This window comes from Rhinoraja longicauda, chromosome 4 (assembly GCF_053455715.1).
Source record: "Rhinoraja longicauda isolate Sanriku21f chromosome 4, sRhiLon1.1, whole genome shotgun sequence".
In the NCBI taxonomy this organism is placed as follows: domain Eukaryota; kingdom Metazoa; phylum Chordata; class Chondrichthyes; order Rajiformes; family Arhynchobatidae; genus Rhinoraja; species Rhinoraja longicauda.
This window is the reverse complement of record NC_135956.1, coordinates 87,521,368-87,543,955: the sequence shown is the minus strand read 5'-3', so window position 1 is coordinate 87,543,955 and position 22,588 is coordinate 87,521,368. Positions and strand designations below refer to the sequence as shown.

The following is a 22,588-nucleotide window of genomic DNA, read 5'->3' as shown; positions in this document are numbered from 1 at the left end:
ATTAGTAAGCTCACCAGTGCTCTCTTTCTTCATAATGATGTTCCAAACAGTTCATTTTGGTGAGGCTAAGGTTTGGCTGATGTCTCTAACAGTTTTATTCTTGTTTCTCAATCTCATAATGGCTTCTTTGACTATCATTGGCACAACTTTGGTCCTCATGTTGATAAACAGCAATAAAAGTTTCCAAAGGGTGATGGAAAGACTAGGTGCTGAGAGCTCTCTTATACCTGCATTAAGGAGGCAATTAAACCCACCTGAGCAATTACAAACTCCTGTGAAGCCATGTGTCCCAAACATGGTGACCTGATATGGTGGGACTATGTATAAACATTGCTGTAATTTCTACATGGTGAAACCAAAATGTATAAAAATGGCCTTTATTAAAATCTGACAATGTGCGCTATACCCACATGTGATTTTTTTTCCTCTATTATAAATCTCAAATTGTGGAGTGCAGAAACAAATAAATAAATGACGGGTCTTTGTCCCCAACATTATGGAGGACACTGTATATTGCATTCGTATGGTAGACACAAAATGCTGGAGTAACTCAGCGGGACAGGCAGCATCTCTGGAGAGAAGGAATGCAATTCCTTCTCTGAAGAAGGGTCTCGACCCAAAACATCACTCGTTCCTTCTCTCCAGAGATGCTGCCTGTCCTGCTGAGTTGCTCCAGCATTTTGTGTCTACCTTCGATTTAAACCAACATCTGCAGTTCTTTCCTACACATTGCATTCATATAATGGATTTTGTGAGCCTATACCATTTAGGATATTGTGTAGTCAGTTATTGTGCAGAAAATGTGGCACTCTAAAAGCTGCACATGTAACCATCTTGGTTTAATAATATCACTTGCAATCCTTGCATGTGAATAATGAAATGCTCCATAGAACATTATATTGACCCAGAAACACCAAATTTTACAATTTTTTGTTGGAAGTACACCTGCAATGGTATTTTTTTATCCAATTCTCAAATCAGTGTTGTTGGAGGCTTTAGTTATCCTTGTTGCATATTGATATTTGTTTTGAGTTCAATTTTGTTAGTAGAAATGAATTGGGTTTGGTTTTGGAGGGTTGCACATTCCTTTGAAAATACACTATATTTTGCAATAAAACCTGAAAATAATTTTGCTGAGAGATTCTAATCCCCATTGTTTGAAATCTTGTGCTTTAAGTGATTTTATTCCCACAGCATATAATTTTTGCATTTGAACACGTTTATTATATTATCTATTGAGTAATGTATTTACAAATCTGTTCTGCTGCAAGAATTTAATTTGACTGTTTCATTTGTAATGATAATAATAACACGCTTGACTCTCTCTCTTGAACTATATTTAAAGAAAGGGAGAGTTATTTATCAATTCTTTGCATGATGGCCCAACTGCAAAAAAGCACACCAAGTGCTGGAATAACTCAGCGGGTCAGACAGAATTTTGCTAGCTTTGTGCTAGACAAGCCCCTGAGTTAGTTAATGCACTTTTTATAGCATCAGATGTTTGGAAGTAATTTTGGTACTGATTTATAATGTCACTCATTTTAGCAGAAGATACATTTTTAGAGCACGCATTTGGTTTCTTTTCATCAGGATGTTTGGCTAAATATTTGGACTGGAGGGCAACAGAAATGTCTGGGTGTTTTATTTTCTCATCGTTGATCCAAAGTCCAATTTTTCTTTCAATATTTTCATGTAATTGAATTGGGCATGGAGTGTACCAGTCTAAATCTTCTCTCAATTGGCTTTTTCATTTAGGCGACGTAAAACTGGGATTTTAAATTTCAATCAGGTGAGATGTGATTAATTCATTTCTCATTGGGCCATTAATTCCCCCCCTCCCGGAGGCTGTGGAATAAGTGTAACATTTGGCATGCCACACAACACAGTGCATGAGGCAGCAAAATTGATCTTTGATATCTGCCAGGCAGTTTGTGAGTGATCTGTATTGGGGATAGCAATTTCAGTAGAATTATGACTTTGTGAATATGTACATGTGTAAACATGACAGTTTGGCACTGTGTGTCTGTGATTCTTGTTAACTGTTGTCATCCAGGCTAAAACATATTGGAATAGATACCAAGGAGCACATTATGTTTGTAAATCTTATCCAAGAATGTCAAGACTCTGGACCAGTTCCTTCAGAAGTTATCGGGGTTTGTGCCAAAGCTGGATGAGGGAGAAGTGTATGTTTTGGCAAGATTCATATCCATTCTCCTGTAGTACGAGACTAAATATTGAGCCAATTTTGCATCCCGTGATGTTATTTCTGATTATAGATTGCCTGGTGCTGACATCAGAAAATGTTGGACACAACAGCATGAACATTCTTTACTTGAATGAGTACTGAATTCAGGTGATCTAAAAGCTTTGTTTGCTTTCCTTCCAGAAATTAGTTACCCTTGGGTCAAAAATAACATGATCCACCACTGGCAAAGGCACATTTAAATGTATCTAATTTTCAGACAGTTAAGTACTATGTAAAGTAAAATGCTCTGGATGAAAACATCCTGGTATCTTATTCCATTATGATGAATTATATTGCCTCGCCAACCAACAAGGAAGTAGAAATTCAAGACTAAAACTATTAAGATTACAGTTGAAAGTTTTAACATTAGTGGAGAAATACCACAGGAGAAAATAGAACAAACTGCTGCCGAATCCCCAAACCCAACTTATGTGGGGCAAAATGTAAAGGGTTGTTTAATCACTGAGAAAGTAGGAAATGTTATTTAAGCAGATCTAGCTGTGCTTGGACATAAATCAAATTGTTAGCTTGCAAGTATTGAGAGTAATTGGGAAAGTTAGCCATTAAGAGTTTTAATATTAAGACATTCTTGCAGCAGTCATATATGGGGCATTATTTAGACTACATCTGTGTAGAGTTTTCATCTCCTTATCCAAGGAAGAATGTACTGGCATTGGAGAAGTTCACTAGATTTCATATTAGGAGATGAGGTGTACGGAGGTTATTGAATGACGCAACACGCACAAAGACCTGAATCATCTGCTTTGTTTTAAGGGTGCCTCACCAGGTGAGTAAACTCTCCAGATTAGAAGTAGATTCAGTGAAATAATCATACATTTTAAGAGACTTGGCAGAGTAGGTACTGGGAAAGTTTTGTCGGGCTGGGAAGTTTATAATCTGACGTCAGAGTCTCAGAAAAAGTCTCAGAACAATATTCTTTGTTGCTATTGGTTTATAGCGCAGCTAGCAAAAATGTTCAGTTTCAGGTTTCATATTAATTGTGACCAAATCCATTATTTTATGTGGGGAAGAATTAGTGGCACGTGTCCAAGTTGTGGAGATGTCTGATTTAGCAGATAACCATGGGCAGCGTGCGGGAGGAGTGATAAGTATGTGCCAGAGGTTGGAGACGGTTGCTGTATTGCATCTTTCAGATAGTATGCAGTATAGCCATAGTGCTTCTATAGAGAAGAATAAATGTTTAAAATGTTCTATTAATGTGCTGTTGATATTTGTTGTCATGTCCTTGGCAATCAACTGGAGGTTGAGTAGGTCTCAATTATTCGATCATGCACTTTTATGCCTCTGATTGTTGATGGACTTTACGTGTCAGAAGGTGATCCATTCACAGAATAGTACCCTCTGGTTCTTTTAGACACTTTTTATAGCTGGTCCAGTTGTTTGACTCTGAAAGGATGGCAGCAGATTGGAGATGGTGATAATGTCAGATGATAGGAAGCGGGGTGAACTTCTCTCATGTGGTTTAAATGTTACTTTGTGGACTTTTGACAAGGCCCTGTTGTAAATGGTTTCATTCTTAATAGTTGCTCATGGAACAGAATGCGACAATCAAGGAACGCCTCCAATTCTGATTTTGTAGTGGAGGAAAGATCATCATGAAGCCCAGAGGGTGTTAGGCCAAATGAGCTCCTGCTGCATTGTCCCAGAGCTGTGATGATTGAGCTCGATTTCCCTTTTAAGATGATTCTGGCAATCAGAGATTTTCTCTTCATTTGATGAGACCTAGAGCTGAGCATTTTGTATTGGAGTCGAAAATAAGTCGGGTTTGGGTTAGGGAGTGGTGCTTGGTTGCGATGTTGGAAGCAGCTGCTTAGCATAGAACAATGGCCAAATGGGAATCTTTTAAGTTAGATGTGAGAGTTCAGAGTTAACTTGTTCCTTAGGATGAAAGGCAAAAATGATAAAATGGGGGACGCTTGATGACAAAGGAATTTGAAGGTTTGATGAAGCAACAAATGGAAGCATACGAGATGTTTAGGTGATTGAAAACAGGAGAGACCCTTGAGACCCAGACAGTAATTAAAAAAAAATAGGGTGAAATATCACTGTCAGACGATATTAAGGGAAAATTCCAAGGCACTTTATAAATATATTAGCAGCAAGAGGGCAACCAGGGAACGAGTAACAGTTCTTTCTTTGAGGAACAAAGGGGCAATCTGTTTGTAGAGCCAGGTTCGCATTCGCAAGCAAGGTTTAAAATAAATACTTATCTCAATTCACTAAAAGAGAAAAAATGGTAAATGGAGTATTGATAAGCATGTTAATCTTAAGAAGATGGAATTGGTGGACATCTTGGAGTAAGTAAAGATGAATAATTCCCCAATGTCATATGCAGTGTATCCCAGACTATGAAAAGCAAGGATGTAGATTGCTGAGCCATGATGAAGATTTGTGCATCTTCACTACCACAGGTGAGCTACAAAATGATCAGAGGACAGTAGATATGGTTCCTTTATTGAAAAAGGACAGCATGAATTGCCAGGTAATTACCGACCAGTGAGTCTTGCATTTATGATAGAGAAATATTTGAAATAAATTCTAAAGTACAGGATTTACCTGTGCCTGGCATGATAGTGATTGATTATGATTGGATGGATTTGTAGGAAATTCTGCGTCTCTCATTCGATTTAAAAAAAAAAAAAGAAAAAAGATATAACCAAGGATATTGAGGGCATTGAGGAGGTGTTGTCTTCATCGACTTAAGTAAAGCCTTTGACAAGGTCCTGCATGGTAGGCTGGTCCAAAAGGTTAGAGCCCATGGGATTCAGGATACATTAGCAAATTGATCCCAAAATAGCCCTGAAGTAGGAGACAGTGGTGTTGGAGAATTACTTTTCTGATTGGAGGCATTGACCTGTGGGATTACCACAAAGATTGGCGCTGGAACCTTTGTTTATGATATATAGTAATTATTTGGGTGTGACTGTAGAAGGTATGATTAATACGTTTGGAGATGACATGAAACTTTGTCGTGGTGTAGATGGTGAGTAGGATCGTCGTGGGCTACAGAATGATACTGATCAGCCAGAAATTGGATGGAGCATTGGCAGATGGAATTTAATCCTTGCAAACTCAAAGTGATGCATTCTGAAAAGTTAAGTAACATAGTAAATGACAGGGGTCTAAGGATTGTTAATGAACAAAGGGACTTTGGGGTACGTCCATAGATGCCCAAACTGTCAGCATAAGTAATTAGGGTGGTGAAGATAGCATGCGAGATGCTTGCCCTCATCATGAAGAGCAGGGGAAGTTGTGTTATAACATAATAAAACATTGCTTAAGCCATGCCTACATTTAAATTTTCGAGATGCAGCATGGAAACGGGCCCTTCAGCCCACCGAATCCACATTGACCATGATTCACCTGTTCACCCTGGAGACATTTGTTCAAATGTTTGGAATTTAGGTTGTTCATTATTCTCACGTGTACCGAGGTACAGTGAAAAAGTTTTGTAACGCATGCTATCCAATCAAATCAGATAATACAATGCATAAATTCACGTACAATAGGTAAAGTGAAGGAAAAGATGTAGAGTGCAGGGTAAAGTTCTCAGCATTGTAGCGCAACAGTTCCAGAGATGAAGCCCAATGTCCATGATGCGTTAGAGGAGAATCAGAATGTTTCTAAGGTTATGGAAGGAAAGAGTATAGAAGGAATGGTTTGGAAGGGGAATAAAGCTGTATCTGGATCTGGTGTAGTGGTTTTTCAAGCTTCTGTATCTTCTGCCCGCTGGTAGTGGGGAGAAGGAACGCCCAGTGTGGGAAATCTTTGATTATGGTGTGCCTGCTTTCCTGAAGTGGCATGAAATGTATATGGAATCATTGGTGGGGAGACTGTTTGTGTGAGGGGCTGGGTTACATCCATAGCTCTCTGCTGTTTCTTGCGGTCTTGGGCAGAGTTATTCCCAAACTGAGCTGTGGTACAATTCAACAGTATACTTTCTGTGGTGCACCTGTAGAACTTTGTAACAATTGTTGGAGACATGCTGAATTTCCTCTGTCTCCGTAGGAAGCCGAGGCACTGGTTTGCCACCTTGTAAGGATGTGGTTTCCTCTGAAGTGGGTGCAGAGTCACTGATTTAGTACTGCTGCTCTTTTAGTGCCTGATCGCTCTCCCGTCGCATGTTTCTATGAATAATTTGGTTATAAACAATTCTTGGAAATGAAACCCTCTCATAAACTGGCTACTGCCTATGCAAACACTTTATTTACAGCAAAATTACTGCCAAAACATGCCTGATGTATGAACCACCATTTGCAAAGTTGTAAACCTTATTAAACTGACCACTCAATTCATTGGTTGATTTGTCCTATATGAAGAAATGGCATTTGGCATCAACAATTTGTGTTCAATGTAAAAATCAAAAGCCTTCTCAGTAATTTTGGGGAAATTTGCTAAACCGGAAAAATGTCTATTTTTGACTAATTGTGCTTCCTCAGTTTTGTGCTATCTTTTGGCCCTCACGCAATTTGCCTGATATTTTGACAGACATAACCAAGAAATACAATAAGGCATGCATTTAGTAGAGGCATCACAGGTAGATAGAGTGGTTAAGAAGGCTTTTGATGCATTGGGCTTTATAATGTGTAAATAAGTTGGGGTTATGCTATAGTTGCACAAGATGTTGGCGAGGCCATGTTTGGAGTACTGTGTTCTCATGATTAAGGTGAGGAGGGGCAAGATTTAATACGAATCTACCGAGCAATGTTTTCACCTGGAAGGTGGTATGTGTATGGACCGAGCTGCCAGTGGAAGTATTTGAGGTAGATAGCAGAAGTCCTGATTGCATTGATAGGAGGGAAATAAAGATTTGACTGCTCCTATTTAGTTTTCAATGGGCATTTTAGTCTTTGTTCATTTGAAGACTGGAAATAACAATGAAATTAAATTTCATTTATCTTTTCTAATTACAGTCCAAAAGCAGGTCTCTCAATAAAGACTTTGAAAAAGGACCTTGAGCGAAAGTCTCGGCACTTACTTACAGACCTTCCGTTGCCACCTGAACTTCCAGGATCTGAATTATCTCCACCAAGAACTCCTGAAGAGAAAAAAACAATTGTTCCATCGCAAATTAAAAAGAGACCCAAGTAAGTGAGAATTTTAGTTTTTGTTTTGAAGATCTGAAGTTTCTAGGTAAATTGGTCATTCTACACATATTTTCATAATATTCAGTCTCTTCCACAGGCTTGCAATTTTATCTTTCTGTATAGTGTCTAAGTAATTTAGCACTCCACCAAAAGATCTGGTCTTTTGGGGAAAATTGTTAGGTGAGATCCTTAATAAAGGTGTGAATAATTGTAATGCTGTCACTGGCATTTTCATGAAGCATTGGTGTTGAGACACTGTATAAAAGAGTTTGAATTTTTAAATACGTTAGAGATGTCCAATTTTCCTCCGTGTTAATTTTCTTAGGAATCGAGGCTTCTGGTTTGATGACTTTGATTAAATTAGGCCACTAATAGGATGAATTGTGCCTTTTAGATGATATGTATAAAGATTTATTGACATACTTGATTTTGTTTTCTTGTTGAGGATGGCCAGCATCTGTATATTGATCTGGACCTGGAGCTCAAATTTGGTGTTGTGGTTGTGTGAACACCAGTGGTTTTCATCTAAGTTTGTATGGGCCTTTCCATTTTAATGCATTTCCATTTTTGCTATTGTACACAGAACTGATGCCTGCAAGTATCTGGTGGCAGTTAATGTCTCTAAATGTTTTCCTTTGATAGAAATGTACATGAATTAATTGTGAGTAAACTTTGTTAATTTAAATACTTTATTTTTTAAAATTTATGTTCTTTTAAAATAAGCGTTTATCCTCTACCGACATGAAGCTACAGGAAATGTGTTGTCGGTGGAAATGTCGAGCGTAGTGTGCTCTGGACAGTCCAAGTGCCTCGGATTTTTTAGATCATTTATCATGCCCGAGGACATTATACCAGCACTTCCTCATGGAATCTTCGTCAGCTGCTTTGCCTGCTACCATTGTGACTTTTATCATAAAATGAAATTAGTAACTCTATTCACACAATCTTCAGTAAGTTAAGTGTTGGAAGGAACTGCAGATTACGCCAAAGATAGACACAAAGTGTTGGAGTGACTCAGCGGGGACAGGCAGCTACTTTGGAGAGAAGGAATGGGTGACATTTTGGGTCGAGACTCTTCAGACCCGAAACATCACCCATTCCTTCTCTGTAAAGACGCTGTTTGTCCGGCTGAATTACTCCGGCATTTAGTCTATTCTCAGGAAGTTTAACTTGGTGATTCTGACAAGAAGGAGGAAAGCTTTACATGTGACCCATGCAATAAGTTTCTGCAAAGTCTTTGAACAGCCATCACCAAGGTTCTCCTTCCATCCTTTCATCTTAAGACGTGTTTTGACAAAGCTTAATTGGACACCATTTCATTTAAGTTGTTGCAAGGTTATGTGTGACTTTTGGTTTATCCTATGCTTTTTTGATCACTTCTAAATTTGTCTGCCCCATTGAACACTGACTTTTGAACACTCCTTTTGAAGCAGCTAATCTATTTCAGGAGCAAACAAAGGAATTGTGCCTCTTGCCTGCCTCCATGGCTGGGGTACCTGATTAAAATTCCTTCTTTTTTAGCTGCATTGTTATTTTCAGTTGAGAGTTATGTCAGAATTTGTTGGTAGTGATGGAGATGAGCAGTGTTGTTACATTTTTTAAAAAGCAGTAACTTGCAAGAAAACAAAATCAAGTATGTCAATAAATCTTTATACATATCGTCTAAAAGGCACAATTCATTGCAGTGTACTTCCCTGAATTTCATATAAATTCCAAGTGTGCATGCCAAGATCCAACAGTTTCTACTGATTCCTTTTTAATGTTTCTTCTCTTGCCCCCAGCAGTGCAGGTTGTCAAAATTATATATATCTTGTGAAAACCTGGAAAGAAAATCGCAAATTAATTACCAGCTTTCAGCTTCTTTGTATCTCTTTTTTCCCCATCCTTCAGAAGTGGTGTTCAGCACCAGTATTCCATTTGCAGAGTCATGCAAGTATTTCTAGAGAAGGAAAGAGAAAGGGAAGTAAAGATTTTGTAGTTAGATCTGAGTGAAGAAATGTGTTGTGATGAAGCAAAAGTGAATAGGTGAAATGAGAGAAGAAAAAGCACCCAGGTGAAGGGACTTAGCAGTGACTTGGGAGTCAGTTTTGGACTGGCGGTAGGTGCTAAATAGTATGAATGATTGTAAGCTAAAGTTGTATTGACCAAGTAATTTTAATATTCTGGCTTGGAATTTGTTCCAAGGCACATCCCGACTTATGTAATAAGCCACTTGTGTAAACATATCACTGTAGGTGGTTGCATTTCTTAATACCTGTGTTTTTGTAACTGGAGGATGGCAAGGGCTTCCTGTCCGCTTCATAGGTACAAAGCTTCTCGGCACTGGGAAAGCAAGAGAGCAACACTCGGTCGGGTTGCCCACATCTACCACAACGTGCACCAGCGAGCCCTTCATCGCCATTTGCTGCACTGTCCAGTTGTCGGGGCTCATGTTGTAGAACCTGGCTGATAGCGTTTTCTTCAGATGGCACTACTGACAAGACATGCTCGGTCACCATGAGCTCTTTCTCCTCTCACCAGCTGTTGGTTCTTCCTGTTGGCCATCGCTTTGTCTGCTCCACTGTTCCCATTTGCACCTCCACCCAGTCTTCCCCCTCCCATTGCTTTATCCACTCCACAGCTCCCCCATCCTCTGGAGTCACCGACATATTCTAAGGTGGAAGGTGTCAGCTAATGCAGGGGAGGAGGCAGTGGAGGTGCAGGCGGAGGAGTGGACTAAGCAATGGGAGGAGGAGGCAGTGGCGGTGGAGGGGAGAGCGGCCAAAGTGGCGGCTGGTGAGAGTGGAGGGAGCGCGTCCTGTTGTTGCCTGAAGAAAGCCCTATCAGCCAAAGGCTAAAATTGAGCCGCAACAAAACAGCCGCCTCAACCGTACGGTGCACAGACTGGTGAAGAATGGCTCGCTGGTGCTGACCAGTGCCATCGGCACTTAGTTTTAAGATGAAACGACACTGGAGTAACTCATCAGGTCCGGCAGCATCTCTGGAGAACATGGATGTTTCAGGTCGGGCCCCTTCTTCACTGATTCAGACCTGCTGAGCTACAGAAGCACTTTGTGTCATTTTGTGTATTAACCAGTATCTTCAGTTCTTTGTTTCTACCTAGTTTTAAGGTGATTCTGACTTGCATAAAATCCGACTTGCATCAGCATTTGCAGCATGTAACCCTCGTGTAAGTCAGTGGGTGGCTGTATTAATGTTGCTCATTTGTTAGCTGCTAATTAAAAAAATTATAACCATTATCATTTATTTTTAGAATTTGTGGTCCTCGACATGGCGAGACAGAAGTAACAGAAATTGACTGGGGAAAACGTTGTGTGGACAAATTTGATATTATTGGCATAATTGGGGAAGGTACATACGGACAAGTCTACAAAGCTAAGGATAAAGATGCAGGTAAATTGTTATTCATTGGAGTGAAACATTAGAATGTGTCTTCATATTAAGGAGAGAAGTTGGTTTAACATTTTGGGCTACTGATCTTTTGTCACAACCCTAGAATGTTTAACTCGCCTTTCAACATATAATACCATATAAGGGCGGCACGGTGGCGCAGCGGTAGATTGCTGCCTTACAGCGAATGCAGCGCCGGAGATTCAGGTTCGATCCTGACTACGGGCGCCGTCTGTACGGAGTTTGTACGTTCTCTCCGTGACCTGCGTGGGTTTTCTCCGAGATCTTCGGTTTCCTTTCACACACCAAAGACGTACAGGTATGTAGGTTAATTGGCTGGGCAAATGTAAAAATTGTCCCTAGTGGGTATAGGATAGTGTTAGTGTGCGGGGATCGCTGGGCGGCGCGGACCCGGTGGGCCGAAGTGCCTGTTTCCGCTATGTATCTCTAAAAAAAATTTAAAAACTGCTCTAATTTTCACTGCTAAACCCAGCACTTTCTTTTGGATAGATCAGTAACGGCTTTTTACTGGGTTTTCTGGTTATAAAAGTAACTTGCCACCACTCATTTCGTTTTGATGTTCTTATGGGCTGGATATTCAGTCATAATTAGGTGGCCCTTAAATGTCATAATCCAAATTATGCTTTCTCTTCTGCCAGGACCTACTGGTGTCTTCCTGCATGGTTTTTTCCTCAATGAAGGGCAAGCAACCTACAAAGCTTCTGCCTATTCCAGTCTGCATCAGGCAAATTGTAGAATGTAGCGTAGGTTTAAATGTCCTTCCTGTATTTTGTATTGCCCTGCAAGAAGTGAAGAGCATTTTGTTGATGTGAAACAAAGTGTCGAGCTTGTTACAGAGAACTAAATGCACAGCTTGAACCTACCTATATTGAAGCATCTTTTCCAAGTGTATCTGAACATGTGAGTTAAGACCATTCACCCTCTCATGGCTGCTCCATCATTTAATTTCACCTTGCAGTTGATAACATTCTGTTAGCTTTCCCAATTACGTGTAGGAGGCACAAATGCAGATAGAAGATGTCCGAGAACTCCCAAATCCCTCTGCTGCAAACAGTTTTGAGTTCCTTTAACATTTTTTTTCATGGCGAAGTGGACCGTTTCTCTCCTATTTGGTAAATCTTTGCTTATTAACTTAACCCAATTGCATTCCTTTGGAGCCTCTTGATGTTCTTTATATACCTACGCTTTGTTTACAGTTATCTGGCCAAACCTCTATACATGTTACTCCCATATTTTTTTCCACAATAAGCTGTAATGAATCACCTTATCGTATGATTTATGGAAATCTTATGGAACAAGTAGTACTGCTATAAATGGTGTCAAGTTAGGAAAAGGGGAAGTACAAAGAGATCTGGGTGTCCTTGTTCATTAGTCACTGAAATTAAGCATGCAAGTACAGCAGGCAGTGAAGAAAGCTAATGGCATGTTGGCCTTTATGACAAGAGGAGTTGAGTATAGGAGCAAAGAGGTCCTTCTGCAGTTGTACAGGGCCCTAGTGAGACCACACCTGGAGTACTGTGTTCAGTTTTGGTCTCCAAATTTGAGGAAGGACATTCTTGCTATTGAGGGAGTGCAGCGTAGGTTCACTAGGTTAATTCCCGGAATGGTGGGACTGCCGTATGTTGAAAGACTGAAGCGACTGGGCTTGTATACGCTGGAATTTTGGATAAGAGGGGATCTTATTGAAACATATAAGATTATTAAGGGATTGGACACGCTAGAGGCAGGAAACATGTTTCCAGTGTTGGGGGAGTCCAGAACAAGGGGCCAAGTCCAAGTCCAAGTCAAATTTATTTGTCACATACACATACTCGATGTGCAGTGAAATGAAAGTGGCAATGCCTGCGGGTTGTGCACAGTTTAAGAATAAGGGGTAGGCCATTTAGAACGGAGATGAAGAAAAACATTTTCACTCAGAGTTGTAAATCTGTGGCATTCTCTGCCTCAGAAGGCAGTGGAGGCCAATTCTCTGGATGCTTTCAAGAGAGAGTTAGATAGAGCTCTTAATGATAGTGGAGTCAGGGGGTATCGGGAGAGGGCAGGAACGGGGTACTGATTGTGGATGATCAGCCATGATCACATTGAATGGCGGTGCTGGCTCGAAGGGCCGAATGACCTACTTCTGCACCTATTGTCTATAACATGCAATTGGACATAACGCATTGATGAATTGGGGAACTATTTCTATTATGCTAGCTGAATTCTGAAGACATAATCTTGATTGGGAACTAGAAATCCATTTAAGTTATTTTGGGGGGTAAAAGCAGAAAAAAACTTCCTTTGAAAGAAAGTCTAAGAAAAAAGATGTTTCCATGTCACCTTGCAATAATTGTACGCCATTGTCTCTTGTGTACAGTCAGATTCGCCGCAGGTGGCAAGCAATTGATAAGCAATCGCTTCTATTAATCCTCATGTAATATTCTTAAGCAATGTAACATACAGTGTGCAGCAACAGTATCAAAAATGAACATACAGCATACAAAATAAACATATAGGGAGAAAGAGATGTTGTTATTGTGAATCTGGGTCCCTCTAGCCCCAAACCACCTCTTTCCCCATTGACATAGTTAATTCGGTGACATAATCTTCTTTCACCCAAGGTTTCTGAGGTACATAATTATCGTGTTGTAGCAGAACTATCTATTGTATATCCTGATATCCACAACAGATTGAATGACATTAATGAACAATAAATGAACCCTTTTACAAAACTATATTGACTTTGTCTGATAATCTTGTCATTCTTATTGACAAATTCTTATTTTTCTACCTTTTATCAGGTGTTCAATAATCTTTAATTGTCCTGCTACAGCATCTGTAATGACTTGTGTATTTTCCTATGACAAATGTTAAGCTTTGCTTCCCTGCTTTGTCTCTCTTTGAATGAAGGTGTAGCCATTACTATTTTACAGTCTAATCATACCGTTCCCAATTTTAGGGAACCTTAAGAGTTAGTATCTCATTAGCCACTTAAGAGAGCAGGATGAGGTCCATTGAGACTCGGATTGTTGTCAGCCAGCAGCGTCAACAATTTGCCTGGTACTATTGCCTTGGAGACTATTTTCCAGTGTTGTTCTTCCCTCCCAATTTCTAATTTATTTTATTATTTCTTGGGTTACTTGTATCAACCATGGTGAAGGCTTTTAAAGTTAATTTGCTTCCCTTTTGTTTCTCGTTATTAGTTCCCCAGGCTCGTTCTCTTAAGGACAACTTTCATTATTTGTTTTACAAGTCGACATATATTTAAGAGATGTAAAAGAAAAATAGATTTCTGCATTATTTTTACAGCAATAATTATGAGTGTTTTGCATATTTACTCAGGGTGGTTTTGAATCTGAAAGCTTTTTTCTACCAATTTATCATTTGTGGTGTTTAAAAAGCATTTCAGTACCCTTTTAATTCCTTCAACCAATGAAATATAATAGCATGCAACGTCTATCTATCCCTGAATATATAAAGGTAGTTGGAGGACACCTTGGCGACCATTATATTATAACCAGCTTAATGATTTCTCTTCAAAGGATGTTGCTATAATATTGATTCCGTGATAATACTATTCTTATTTTTCTACCTTTTATCAGATGTTCATTTTTGTTCCTTACAAACTTTTCTTTTATTTCTCTTAGTATTATTTAGTACTGCTGCCTTTAATGAAAAAATGTTCTCTGTCTGTTTGAATAATTTTAAATGTTTATGTCAGAGATACTACAAAGATCAAAAACCTTTGATACCAGTGATGTTGTGATTTAATAGTTGCATGCTTGTCTTCAGGTGAAATGGTTGCTTTGAAGAAAGTCCGCTTGGATAATGAAAAAGAGGGGTTTCCTATAACTGCTATTCGAGAAATTAAGATACTAAGGCAGTTACATCACTCGAGCATCATAAATATGAAAGAAATTGTGACAGATAAGGAAGATGCATTGGATTTTAAAAAAGATAAAGGTACCCTGTTCTATTAGAAGCAATTCTGAAACAGTTTGTTGGAACACCTTAAATCTCTTAATTGAAATGCATTGTAACAGACTGAATGTAATAAAGTCTAGTGTGACAGGCCATAAATTGAGTTGAAGGCAGTGAACAATTTCATAAACTTGGGAACATGGGTAATTAACACTTTTATTCACAAAATTTAAAGTTGCGTTATTCACCTATACAGGTTTTGTAGGATTTTGACTAACATGTATTTTCATCCATTTACAAACATTTCCTTTAGTTCTAGTCAATTGTAGTCCTGATTAATACCACAACATTTTCATATTACTGATGTCTGGTCAACTAGCAAACAGTTGCTGAATTGCTGAGTAAAAGTGTGACATTGATTTAATCACTCTTATGCAACAAAAATTGGAATAATATAGCCAAACCCTTCAGTTTCCTCTTTTCTGCCCTGCCACGAACAAAAAGTAATATCTGGATTGTTCTATTTTAGACATGACCCAGTCTCTGTCTTCGTTTTGTTCAACTTCTCTGCCAACTTCTGTTTTTTATTGCGACAGTGGGAGCCCCATCTTTAATGAATATGGACGTAAAGTGTTAATTTGTGTCGGAATGAATTGCAGATGCCGGTTTAAACCGAAGATAGACATAAAAAGCTGGAGTAACTCAGCGGGACCCACAACATCTGTTGTTTCCCTTTCCCCTGACTTTTCTGAAGAAGGGTCTCGACCTGAAGCATCACTTTTTCGTTTTCTCCAATGAAGCTGTCAAAGTATTAATTTAATGCCTCCGTTCAAGGCTTTAGCGCCCACAAGACCATATTTTTTGCGACCCTCATTTTGGCTCCCTTTTAACCTCTCTCTTACTATTTATATATTTCTAAAAGGCTGATGATACCAGTTTATTATCTGGCAATCTGTTTTATATTCCCTCTCCCTTTCCTTTATCTTTTCTCAATTCTCCAGATCATCTCTGAATTAAGAGCCAGGAACACCACAAATAGTTGTTTCTCCTTGTTTTTTAATCAAAAGAATACAATGGCCATTTCTCAAGATGGGAGTGCATTTAGCTCCTCTTTGATAGCAGTAAATAATCAGAATCTGACCGTGCTTCCTAACAATATATTTTACTTGATCTCTCCTAGGTGCATTTTACTTGGTGTTTGAATATATGGACCATGACTTAATGGGACTGTTAGAATCGGGACTGGTGCATTTTACTGAAAACCACATCAAATCTTTTATGAGACAACTAATGGAAGGTCTGGACTACTGCCATAAGAAAAACTTTTTGCATCGTGACATCAAGTGCTCCAATATTTTACTTAATAACAGGTATTTTTATTTTTGGATCAGTAAATCAATCATCGCAGATCTAAAATGATATTCTAGCAAATGAACATAAAATTGGACAATCCTCAGTTTTGAGCCCTTTGATTTTATTAAGTTGAATTTGTCGTAAAATGCCATTCATCAGCCTTTCCTAATGCATTGCGTACAGAAGGATAATGGACTAGGCTTTTAAAACACACTGGACTGGTGTGTAGATGCTACAAAACATGAAGGCCCAGGAAAGACGTACAGGTTTTGGTGGGTAAACCTGTGAATTTGCTCTTGCGGAAACCAGTCTACCAGCAAGGGCTGGTTTGAGGTGGAAATTGCTACTTGGGCATTGCATGTGAACCCAGGTCCTGTTAATTTCAATGATAGTGGTATTGTACAAATTTAGGAGACAAATGAAAGGCAAGGATCTAAAACTATTTTGTTTTAGATCTTAACTATTTAAGTGACTTTCGATTTTTAATAAGCTATTCAAATTTCAGCTTTATTTTATTTCATTGCTTTTTTGGTGACAGCTTTTGAGAGAAGTCATCTGTCAGGAGTTTCTCCAACCATTTGGAGGCCCAGTTGCCAACTCGACTTTGTTGCCATCATCCAGTATATGATTTGGGTAGGGAGCTTGGTTCAGCAGGTTCCATCCTTTTTGTCAGTGCAGAAAACTGAGAACATCAAGCAAGTTATAGTATTCCATAAAGTAGTGCAGTGGGGCTCATGCCATGCACATTGAAAGTACAGACATTTAGTTATTTAATTTAATAGTTCCTGGATGGCATGCCACAATTTGGTACATTCCAGAATTTTCCCAGTGTCAGTTTTGATTTTTCACATGTTTTACTAACAACAATTGGGCCAATGATTGAGTGATCCTAATCTTCAGTCGCAAATAAAGATCACTTCATGTTCATCCTTGGGTGACATCTGTTCATGGATTGGAAATTAGAAATAATGGGTGCTGTTGACACCACCATTTGCAAAACTAAACTCTAATACAGTAACTCCTCGTTGTAATAAACCATATTGAGGGTGGGGGGGAAGAGGGGTGGGTTGTGTTGTCTGTTATTGCCGGTTATCCGTTATAACTGAGTGAAGTATTATTGAAGGTCTCACAATGCTGGAGTAACTCAGTAGGTCAGGCACCATCTCAGGAGAGAAGGAATGGGTGACCCTTCTTCAGACTGATGTCAGGGGGGCGGGACAAAGAAAGGATATAGGTGGAGACAGGAAGACAGAGGGAGAACTGGGAAGGGGGAGGGGAAGAGAGGGACAGAGGAACCATCTAAAGTTGGAGAAATCAATGTTGGAGAAGTATTATTGAATGTAGTTGAAAGGTACAACTGCACACATTGGTTAATAGACACAAGGAAGCAAAGTGCTGGAGTAACTCAGCGAGTCAGGCAGGATCTCTGGAGAACAGGACCCTTCTTCAGACACATACAGTCTGCTGAGTTACACCAGAGCTTTGTGTTGTTTCACCTTAAAACTGGGTGCCGATGCTGTTGGTCTGCACGAAGGAGGCGGTGGGTAGACGAGGGAGTGGACAGAGTGACGGGAGGAGTTGGAGGTGGTGGGGAGTGAACAGAGATGGGCTGACAGGAAGAGGAAGCAGCAGCAGCAGCTGGTGGGAGGGGAGGGAGCCCCCTGGTGACCGAGCGCTTCCTGTTGTTGGCAGCGGCCTGAATAAAGTGTTGTCCCCAGGAGCTACAACGTGAGCCGCAGCAACAGCTGTGTCAACCGGACCGTACAGTGGGTGAAGAATTGCACACAGGTGCACCTTGCAAGCCGTGGGCAGCGTCGGATGCCAGCGCCTTAAGAGGCTGAGGAGGCAGTGTGAGCTGGGGGTGGAGTCGCCAGGTCTGTCTACTGACCGAAATCAGCTATAAAGATCATCTATTACATCGGGGTTTATTGTATAGAATATATGCAAATAGTCCAAAAATTTAGCTAGTGAGAAAGAAATAAAACATTACATCTTCTGGAATTACTTCACAAAAGTAGAAAATGCTAGAAATGAAGTATCCAGTATTGTGAGAAGCAGGATAAAGGGTCAAAGATATAAGAAAAGCGTTCTTTTACTTTCCCCACTGCTTACTTTATTTACTGTGTCACTGTGCCAAAATAAATGTAAATTATTCAAATTTTGCATCAAATTTTCTTTTCCACCAGGGGACAGATTAAACTTGCTGATTTTGGACTCGCTCGACTTTACAATTCAGAAGAAAGGTACGTAGCATTTTAAAATATTATATTTCATAGTGACTTTAATATTGGGCCATCTGAAAGAAGCTTTCTCCCATTCAACTAAATGATGTCTGAAGTTATTTCAACTCCAATCTTTGCTCCTGAATTTTGTCGCTAAACAAAAATCTATTTTGAACAGGAGTTCAATGTATATGGATTATTTTGTGTCCTACATAATTCTGGAGGATTAGAACCAATGTATCCTCTCTTGAATGAAACCTTAAAATGTAGGTCCCTATGCCAGGAGATTTTTCGACTTTGCATTATTCTTTTTTTCTAAGACTGTTTCAGTCAATGTAAATTATTTTCATTACATTTTGGAATTTTTTCTTGGGTTTTATAATAAAGATGTGATTAATATCTGCTTACTATCTCTCCTGTTCATTACTCCCATTATAATTTCTCCTGCCATGAAGAAACTGTTAATTTTAAGTGTAGGAGGGAACTGCAGATGCTGGTTTATACTGAAGATAGACACAAAATGCTGGAGTAACTCAGCGGGACAGGCATCATCTCACGAATGAAGGAATGGGTGACGTTTCGGGTTGAGCCCCTTCAGACTGAGAGTCAGGGGAGAGGGAGATACAGAGATAAGGAAGTGTTTGGTGTGAAAATGAGACTTCAAAGGGGTGGAGATCAAGGAAAATGTAGAATAGGTCATGCAACAAATCAAACAGATAAAATGTTATCATGGACAGTCAGACTGGTCGGAGAACTGGGAAGGGGGACGAATAGAGAGTGAGGGAAAACAAGGGTTACTTGAAGCTAGACAAGTCAGTATTCATACCGCTGGGTTGTAAGCTGCCCATGCAAAATGAGGTGTTGTTCCTCCAATTTGCACTGGGCCTCTGACAATGGAGGAACCCCAGGACAGAAAGGTCAGTGCAGGAATATGAGGGGGAGTTAAAATATTTAGCAACCAGGATATCAGGTAGGTTTAGGCAGACTGAGCGGAGGTGTTCAGCGATGCGATTGCCGAGCCTGCGCTTGGTCTCACCTGGAACGGAGTCGAGGGAGGAGGTCTCGGGACAGGTGTTGCATCTCCTGCAGTTGCAGGGGAAAGTACCTGGGGAGGGGGTGATTTGGGTGGGAAGGGACGAGTTAACGAGGGAGTTGCGGAGGGAACGGTCTCTGCAGAAAGGGGTGAAGATGGGAAGACGTGGCTCGTGGTGGGAAATTGCTAACTCCACTTTTAGAATCCGCTCGGGTGCTGACTCCAGATAATTCTCTGGTTTGGAATGGCATTGCAATCTGAGCCACTCGTGTTTTATTTTTGAGGGGTGGAGGACAGTGTGAGATCAGTAATTGCTCAATTTTCCTCTAAATTAATTTTGTTTTGTACCGTGGAAATTTCAGCATTATTTGTATAATTTGCTATTATAATACAAAAAAATGGGGAGGCTGATGTTCTATAAGATAAAATTATTGAACTCTTATTTTCAAAATTCTACAGTTGTAAGTTCTCAGTGTTTGCACCGAGCTTAATTTTACAAATTTTGTCTTTGCAAGATCTCATAAGGCAGATTATAAGCTCCCATCATTGTTGACTTAGTGCAAGGAGCGGGAGTAGGTGATTTGGCCCTACTACGCAGTGAAAATATGTCTAAGCGACTGGGTATGTAAAAGTAATGGATCTCCGGGAACAGATGACGCTGACAAGTTGGTGGAAAGAGGATGACTATAACAGACTAGTTGGAACTAAAAGGTTAAGTTCCAGAAGGTAGTTCATGGAGTTAATAATAAGACTAATGCAGTGGGTCAATGGGCAAGATTGTGCATTTGGTGTCGGGATTCTCCTCGCATACCATATAGATGTGTACAGTATAGTAAATGATCGTCCCTTTTAAGATTTGAAATGAGTTTGCATACTTAATAGAATTTAATATTTAAAAGCAACAAAAAAGAAAGTTGAACACATGGTTTTGATATTGATGGTAAGAGAAAGACACAGGAAGGCCAGTTCATTGGCTATATTTAAGAGGGAGTTAGATGTGGCCCTTGTGGCTAAAGGGATCAGGGGTATGGAGAGAAGGCAGGTACGGGATACTGAGTTGGATGATCAGCCATGATCATATTGAATGGCGGTACGGGCTCGAGGGGCCGAATGGCCTACTCCTGCACCTATTTTCTATGTCAGCTGGAAATTCATCTAGTTTAGTTTATTATTGTCATCAAAATTAACGATCAGTATTCATGCCCACATTTTCTACATTCTGTCAGCAGATGTACAAAATATGCATACCCGTGGTGTGAGAGGATCTAATAAATTTTAAATCGATAAAAGTCGCTGGCATTGATTGAGGAAACTAAAAGCCATTAGATTTATTTTCGTCATTGTGGTCTTCATTTATTTTGTTCATCTTTAAGTTCCTTAGAATTTGGAGGTTCTGATTCATTTTCTGTTTGTTAATTGCAGTCGTCCTTACACAAATAAAGTTATTACCCTCTGGTATCGGCCACCTGAACTCTTGCTTGGAGAAGAACGATATACACCAGCTATAGATGTGTGGAGTTGTGGGTAGGCACTTTATTTAACACTGCCAGTAAAGTTGTACAGAAAAGCATTTTCTTGTCGTATAAATGAACAAATGCATGTAGATGTTTAGAACTATTTTTATTTTGTACAGATGTATTCTGGGTGAGTTGTTTACTAAAAAGCCAATCTTCCAAGCAAACCAAGAACTAGCTCAGCTGGAATTAATCAGGTAGGTGTTGATATTCAACTGTGCTGTAAAAATTAATCTTCACATTATTTGCAAATATGCTTGTTTTCGCCATGAATTAACCCCGAGAATGTAGTGAAATTATTCGGGAGAAAATTATTTTTAAATAATGATAATCACATTGGACTAATATTTAATGTATGTAATATTTATCTGTTGACACTTTCAAACCTTAAAAGTGAATCATATTTGCATTAACCTGATTTGTTCCATGTTAATTCATGGGCCTGATTATTTGGAAAGAATGGTTCTTTGTACTGTTTCCTTATTGCTGAATAAATCTCAGCTTGGAGTCCAATTTGTATGCAGTCAATCAATCAAATCTAAAGCTCGGGCATCCATGTTTTGGGTAAAGTTGTTTGTTATTCACCTGGTCCATTAAAATAACTAAATTGCCATTTTGCACACTGATCTCATGCTTGTACCATTAGACTTACTATGTACTGTTCTATTTGGTGGTCATGATGTCATTGTGAATGGACTCAATGCTAAGGGCAAAACTACATTTCTCATTTTGTTCTTTTCTTGCAGACCTGGCGTTGATAATGTTTGACTTTATTGGAATGCAAGTATTGATTTAGAAGTGGCAAATGTGCTTTATTTTTAGGTCCCTACTATGTCTTCAGTATCTGCTCAAGGATTAAGATGGTGTGCAAAATGCAAGCTATTCACAATTACAGATGGTTGTGTTCAAGATGCAATAAAATTGTTGCCTTAACACAATATGGAAACTTGTTAGTTCAGTGTCTTGTTCATGTAATTAATTGGTTCTTTAGAACAACAAATGGTTGACAAATATTGACAACAATATTGTGTTCTGAACTGGACAGCAAAACAATTGCGGATGTTGAAAACCTGAAATAAACTGCTGGAATGCTCGACAAGATGGGCATTCACTTAAAGCATGAACACTTTTTATCTTTGCTTCAGAACTGTGGAAACCAAAGAATCAGGTGTTTTAAATTGCAGATAAGAGGGAGGAGTTAAAAGTTGTTTACTGTTTGACCTGTGTTCAGAACTGGACAATTTTGATACATACTGGAAAAGGTAGTTGTCAGAAAATCTTAAATTCATTGTTACATCATGAGTATATCAAATGCCGACTTGGATGCTGTTTCTTAAGCTTGGATTGGACTTTGTGGAACACTGTAAAATGGCAAAAGAGAGGCAGATCAACTAAAAGTGATATGAAACTGGAAACTTGGAGTCAATTTTGTGGACTGAATGGAGGTGTTTTACAAAGCAGCATGACGTGCAATAAAAGCAGAAAATGCTGCAAACAAAAATCAGACTGGGCAGCATCAGAAAAGAGAGAGTTGGGTAAATTGCAGAGAAGGTAGCATCGGTCAAAGGGATAGAGCAAGATCAACATTTAGTTACTGTTTGGTTTATAGCTTACTGAGGACCAAGAAGGAACAAAGTATCATGGTAAAGCTGTGAAATGTGAGTTGGAATTGCAACTGAAACCATAAAGAGAATGATGGAAATGCTCAGCAGATCAGGCAGTGATTCAATCTTTCAGCTAGTCTGTTTGGTTTCTTCAGTGTAGAGGAGATCACTCAATTCAATACACTAAATTTGAAGATA

The 22,588-nt window shown here is 39.3% G+C and overlaps 1 protein-coding gene across 3 annotated transcripts in view; it reads left to right on the top strand.

Moving 5' to 3' along the window:
- Window positions 1-22,588, top strand: part of LOC144592952 (cyclin-dependent kinase 13-like) — a 65,526-nt gene that overhangs the window by 8,217 nt on the left and 34,721 nt on the right. For 2 of the 3 annotated variants that reach the window (XM_078398322.1, XM_078398320.1), the window contains exons 3-9: window positions 7,180-7,353; window positions 10,607-10,746; window positions 14,536-14,706; window positions 15,845-16,034; window positions 18,204-18,260; window positions 20,695-20,796; window positions 20,906-20,983. In XM_078398322.1, coding sequence (XP_078254448.1) covers window positions 7,180-7,353; window positions 10,607-10,746; window positions 14,536-14,706; window positions 15,845-16,034; window positions 18,204-18,260; window positions 20,695-20,796; window positions 20,906-20,983 — 912 coding nt within the window. The remainder of the gene's footprint in view (window positions 1-7,179; window positions 7,354-10,606; window positions 10,747-14,535; window positions 14,707-15,844; window positions 16,035-18,203; window positions 18,261-20,694; window positions 20,797-20,905; window positions 20,984-22,588) is intronic. The other variant, XM_078398321.1, reaches the window with a different exon arrangement.